Below are 6,319 nucleotides of genomic sequence, written 5' to 3'. Positions count from 1 at the left end.
TTTCAAAAGATAAAGAATGGCTTCTAGAGGGCCATCAGAAACAAGCAAACTGAGACAAAACATGGAAGAACAGCTGGACCGGTTAATGCAACAGCTTCAGGATTTAGAGGAGTGCAGGTAATGGCATCCCACCAGTTCTCTGTAACACACATTCAGTTACATGCACAAATTTGATTATTTTTTCAATTGCAGAGAAGAACTTGAAGAGGAGGAATATGAAGAAACCAAAAAAGAGACACTAGAACAGTTGAGCGAGTTCAATGAGTCATTAAAGAAGTTGATGTCTGGGAATATGACACTAGTTGATGAACTGGGGGGAATGCAACTGGTAACAATTTAGATTTTATTTTATTAAAGTTCATATGTGACCCTAGACCACAAAACCAGTCATAAGGGTCCATTTTTTTTATTCAAATGTGTACATCATCTGAAAGCTGAATAAATAAGCTTTCCATTGATGTATGGTTTGTTAGGATAGGACAATATTTGGCCGAGATGCAACTATTTGAAAATCTGGAATATGAGGGTGCAAAAAAATCTAAATAATGAGAAAATTGCCTTTAAAGTTGTTAGCAATGCATGTTACTAATCAAAAATTAAGTTTTGATATATTTACGGTAGGAAGTTTACGAAATATCTTCATGGAACATGATCTTTACTTAATATCCTAATGATTTTTGGCATAAAAGAAAAATCGATAATTTTGACCCATACAATGTATTGTTGTCTATTGCTACAAATATAACCGTGCTACTTATGACTGGTTTTGTGGTCCAGGGTCACATATATATATATATATATGTGTGTGTACAGAATTTAAAGGTATAGTTTTTTTCTGTAAAAAGACATCTAGACTGATGTCTACTGGTATAATTATTTATGCATGCTGAGAGATCATTTATGACTGCAAATATTTATCAGGCGATCCAAGCTGCCATCAGTCAGGCATTCAAGACGCCAGAAGTCATTCGGCTGTTTGCTAAAAAGCAGCCAGGGCAACTGAGGACAAGACTGGCTGAGGTGACAAGCACATGTTAACATTTTCAAATATGCAAATATATATGCAAAGACTTCAATATGTTCATATGATACTGTATGAATTCAGATGGACCGTGATATGATGGTTGGAAAGCTCCCTCGAGATGTGTACACTCAGCAGAAAGTGGAGATCCTCACGGCTCTGAGAAAACTTGGCGAGAAGGTGAGAGGGCCATTACGGACACAAATACTCTCGCATCTATTTCAAGACTCACATGTTAAACCATTTCTGATATCTGTAAATTGTTTGAATGCACAGCTGACAACAGAGGATGAAGCGTTTCTTGCTGCAAATGCTAGTGCCACTCTGAGCCACTTTGAGAAGGTGACTGCGAGCCTGGGTAAGATGAGAAGCAGCTAATTATGACTATTGAAGCATATTTTGCTTAATAAATACCTCTTCAATAATCAAAAGTATCTTACCTTTTTAGGATCTGAAGATAAGATAATGGCATTGGCCAGTTCTGGAGTTGGGAAGACCCCGACATAAAGGTTTACTTGGATTGACATTTATTGTGAGTGTGGCTTGCATTTTACAGTATTTACAGTAATTTTTTTAAACAATGGTTGCAATTTGTACATTTAGGAACAGAACTGTCAGATGACATCATGTGGCCACTCAACCTAAAGTATGTACATTTGGATTCATCAGACAGTATTGTATACATCCTATACATTTTATGTTTGATTGTATTTTTTGATTTGGGTACAGTGGAAGAAAAGTGTTTACATTTTCAGTGAAATGTCTCAAACATTTATAAAAGCTCATTTTAGAATAGTTCTTATTTTCTGAATACAGAGAAGTAAGATTGTCAAAAAAAAGTCCTGATTCTTTTTTAACCCTCTGGTTGTAGTGTAATTTATTAAACTTATCATCAAGCTGTTGCCAATAAGCCTTTTGGTACTAGTATTTGATAGTAAAACAGACTGTAATTACTATGCATTTTAATTTGGTTTGTCATAACTTTTTTTAAACAGTGTGATATTTGTAAATACTTTGTATTTGAATATATTTGGTGATCAACATCTTAAAAGTTGTCAGTGTTTTGTCTTTTCTCTCATTACAACTTTTTTTTTTTTTGCAATGCATTTGGTTGAAAAAGATCAAAAACAGGTTTAATCTCTGCCAATTCTATTACAGACTGGATTGTGATCTTTGGAAAATCATTATATGCAAATGTTTATAAATCTTATAAAAAAACTCCTAATTCCACACTATCATTCTAATCATTTTAGTATGACATTAGCTGGCTTCTATATCTTCTCTGAACCACTGAGACGTTTTATAGATATGAATTCGATATGAATATTTTTCCGTTTTCAAGCACTAGGTGGCACTATAGTCCTGGCGACATTACTGTGGTCTGTAATTCACCTTCATCATAGAGGCCTCATTAAAGATGAAATACATGACGAAAGATCTAGGAGAATGATTGAAATGTTTCGGATATAGAAATATTTCTATATATTTTCCTTCAAGCTTTAAAGAAACGAGGATGGTAGAAGCTTTTAAACTTACTCTATTGATTATTTGAATTTATATACATATACACATTTAAATACTTTATGTGCTGTGTATACATGTACATATAAAAATTTTTAAATCACATGCATACACATATTACAGTAAATATAATATTCAAATACATTAATTCATAAAAACAAGATTGTGCTAATGTAAAGGTAAACATAGACAAACTGTGCATATAATTATCAAGCGAAATAATCAAAACTCCAACACAACTTTATTCCCATATCATCCTTTATTTTGTTCATGAGCAAGCATCGACTTCACTATAATTGTTCCTCTGAATAATAGAAAAGTGAATGAGCTGGAAGGCAGCATCCAACAGTTCTACAGCATCCCCAGTTTTCATTTCTAGAGCAAAAAAATAAAAGTAATTCAAAACGTGAACAATGACCGCTGAAGGCTGCAAATCTGAGACGGCTATCTTTGATTCAGTAGTATCACCAGTATCCTGTCCCATCTACTCCACTCCAAACCCACAGTACCATGTGCCAGTTACAGGAAATATTTATATCTTGTGTTATACATGCAAAGACAATGCCCCATTAGACACCCATCATCTGCAGCCGTTCACAATCAGCACAGACTGCTGATTTATTATGGAACGTTTCTGCGCCAGTGTCTTAAAATCACATTGTTTGAAATACAATTCACATGATTTTTTTTCCCTTGAGAACCTGCAGATGAATATTTGTATCAGGGGAAAGGAGGGAAGATACAAACAATTGTGCGATTTTCGGTACAAACATTGATTATACTAAATTTGGTCTCATGGAATGGTTTACATCGATCAAACGGTTTGAGAATACACTGTGAGAGACTATTACATTTGTGTGAGAAATCATGTATTTGCTTCTTGTGAATTTCATACTGCCCTCTACAGCGTTATCAGGAGATACACCTTTCACTGTACACACATTGTTAAACTCATACCCACGTATGCTGCCTATAATAATGTACATCTTTTCGAAGTGGATTTCCTCAAACATGATTTAGTACAATATTCATTGATGATACAGTATGGACCTATTATTTTCTCTACACATCAACATGAACACAAGACGTCTACTGTATGCAGGACAATTAAAACGTCCACTCTTGATAAAACTAGCTGTTGATCCCGAACAGAAAATTCAATACCTGTAAGAAATCTAATATTAAATCATTATAAAATGAGAAAATTGCAACAACTAAAATGGCATGGATGAGTGTTTGGTTAGTTGTGTTATTATTAATGCGCTGTGATAGGCAAAAGGCACTCCCAACTCCACCAGCTGAATTCTGGACCTCTTTTTAAAAGTCCTGTCAATTTTGAGGGGGAACCTGATGACCAAAACATGTAACAAAAACGAAAACCTACAAGAAAAGTCTCCCGTCGCTCTTTCATGGGTCACAAAAATAGACCTTCTCGACAACTTCCCACATTGTACCTTTTCTGACATAAAATTATATTCATACCACCACCAGCTTAGGCCTTAAATGGAGAACATTCATGCAAGTAAACAAAAACATCTGAATGAAGTACCCTAAAGCTTCACGTCCGTCTTTACTAAACAATCAAACAATCTACAATCTCCTAAATAATTAACATTCTTTTTCGAGCCCGACGGGAACGGAATATTATTGTATTCCCCAATAGTTAACCGTTTTCGGAGGGGGTGCATCCTGAAATGTCCAATCACAGTAAGAAAATGAAACAATGACATGATTCTGAGAGCAACTACGAAGAGAAATTACCTGCAAATCTGAGTAGATTGATAGCGTCACCAAAAAGGAATAAAAGTTTACCAAATGTAAACAAATATCTTTACACAACTCTACAGTACAGTTCCATGTACAAAAAAATCCAACGGCCATACTGCAAAAATATTTTATGCTTTAAAAGTTGAAATTCGTTTCTTTTAATGCGCTGTGACAGGCAAATTAGCCCTTGTAATGCTTTTAAGGGGCCTTGAAATGACAAGAATAACACAGGTTAACCCTGAATTTGAAAAGAAAAAAAGAAAACTTTAAAAATACAAAATTAGGTATATATATGAAATAAAAATACCCCCCCCCCATAATTTTGTTCAGTAAAGTTCATATAACTGACCATCTCAAGCCAGTACTTTAGCAAGAGGTCTGTCAAAACAGTACACAACAGACCTTTCAATGCTCACATTGTGGATAAATCAACAGCGCACCCGTTTTCCATGTCGTTTCAGTCATAAATGTTATTCAGACTGGGTTATGAGAGTGCTGAGTACTGTGATTCCAATTGGTCTCTATTTATTACAGAAAATACAAGCACTATCACTTAAGAATGGCTTAAATAACTGCGGTGTGCCTAAACTGTACAACAGTACCACGCGAAAAAAAACAACAACTGTATATTCATCATCTGAATGTGATTATTAGTCCCCAAAACGTCACTGAATTTAAAAACATTGAAGCCTTGGTGTAGCATTTGTGCCATTGCAAGCCCAGCTAGAATTAGCATATGTAAAGCCAAAGCACTGCACTACGAAAACTACGAAACAGAACGGAACGAAACAAAAAGATGCACACCCACCTCCAAGAGAAAAGACAAAATGAACGACACTTTGCCACAGAAACCTCAGCCTCTGTCATGGTTTTCTCTCTGTGAAGCGGACGTCTTTTAGTACGAGCATGAGATTTACTGAAAGTTTCTGAAACATGCTAAGAGCATCTGACGTAAATATTCTACAGCAGGTGCTGTGTCTTTTTAGATACCGGAAACCGTTGGTTAGGCTTTCACTAACACACTGACTAATTACATGGTTTTGTCTTATTTACAAAATATCAAAAAGCTGTTGTTTTCTTCCATACCCAAGACTGCAAATCTTGCCATGCAATATAAAGTGATCGGAAAGCGTTTTCCTCAAAATTCCTGTAGCAAATCAACCTAAAACGTCATGTGCAAGGAATATACATTAAATCATTCTCGAAGCTCAACTTGAAAGTAAAAGTGCAGGGATGTGTCCGTACAGAGCTGAAAGAAAATGCAAACGGAGGCCAGGATTCCCTCGGATAGGACAGAAAAAGATTCAATAAATTAGGAACTTGTATTGAGATAGCTGTGATACTATACTACACTGAATACCACCACGATAAGATGTCGATAGGGAAGCCTCGGCAGGTGGAAATGAAGCGGACTGCAACACCTGTCACGCCAGACACCGGATATATTCGCATCTATATTGTACATATATTGTATAATCGTTTAGTTTTCAGTGTTTTCCGCGTTTTTACGCATGGCTCCTTAGGTAGGGGGAACATGGGCGTCCCTATTGGCAGAGGGATGTGACTGTGCGTGAGTGGATTTGTCATTGTGTGTGTGTGTTGGTGAGTAGTGTGTACTGTGTGCTCAGGAGGATCAGTAGGTGGAGTCGTCCCACTCCAGCTGCTGCTGTCTAGTCGAACCCTGCTGGTCTTCCTGTTCGCCGCCCTCATCCTCACTGCTGTCTGACTCCGCACTGGTGATGTCGTCTTCCTCCTCTCCATCCTCGCTCTCTTCCTCTTCCTCGTCTCCTTCCTCTTCGCTGCTGTGCTGATCCTCATAAGTCTAAGAGGAAGAGAGAACTGAACGTTCTTCATACTGCATAATAGACGTCTGCGGATTCATTCAAAAGAGTGGATTTACGAGCAATCAAATTCTTATTTAAAAAAAACAAAAAAAACAGGGGTACCCAAACTTTTTGGTTTGTATATATATTGTATATATATATATATATATATATTAGGGCTGTCAAA

The 6,319-nt window shown here is 36.4% G+C and overlaps 2 protein-coding genes across 3 annotated transcripts in view; one reads left to right on the top strand and one right to left on the bottom strand.

Annotated features, from left to right (window-relative positions):
• lzic (leucine zipper and CTNNBIP1 domain containing) overlaps window positions 1-2,040 on the top strand; it is a 7,098-nt gene extending 5,058 nt beyond the window's left edge. The window contains exons 2-8 of one of the 2 annotated variants that reach the window (XM_016478395.1): window positions 10-117; window positions 193-328; window positions 922-1,020; window positions 1,106-1,201; window positions 1,298-1,379; window positions 1,470-1,530; window positions 1,625-2,040. In XM_016478395.1, coding sequence (XP_016333881.1) covers window positions 17-117; window positions 193-328; window positions 922-1,020; window positions 1,106-1,201; window positions 1,298-1,379; window positions 1,470-1,528 — 573 coding nt within the window. In that variant the 5' untranslated portion in view covers window positions 10-16 and the 3' untranslated portion in view covers window positions 1,529-1,530; window positions 1,625-2,040. Of the gene's footprint in view, window positions 1-9; window positions 118-192; window positions 329-921; window positions 1,021-1,105; window positions 1,202-1,297; window positions 1,380-1,469; window positions 1,554-1,624 lie in introns of both variants that reach the window. The other variant, XM_016478394.1, reaches the window with a different exon arrangement.
• An 804-nt stretch (window positions 2,041-2,844) lies between these two features.
• LOC107681971 (calsyntenin-1-like) overlaps window positions 2,845-6,319 on the bottom strand; it is a 45,572-nt gene continuing 42,097 nt past the window's right edge. Inside the window, 1 exon segment of the mRNA XM_016478366.1 lies at window positions 2,845-6,131. Within this exon segment, the coding sequence (XP_016333852.1) occupies window positions 5,943-6,131 (189 nt within the window). The 3' untranslated portion in view covers window positions 2,845-5,942.

The sequence above is a fragment of the Sinocyclocheilus anshuiensis genome, unplaced genomic scaffold (assembly GCF_001515605.1).
Source record: "Sinocyclocheilus anshuiensis isolate Anshui unplaced genomic scaffold, SAMN03320099.WGS_v1.1 scaffold2090, whole genome shotgun sequence".
Classification (NCBI taxonomy): domain Eukaryota; kingdom Metazoa; phylum Chordata; class Actinopteri; order Cypriniformes; family Cyprinidae; genus Sinocyclocheilus; species Sinocyclocheilus anshuiensis.
The sequence above is the reverse complement of the archived record's forward strand: the minus strand, read 5'-3'. Positions and strand labels throughout refer to the sequence as shown.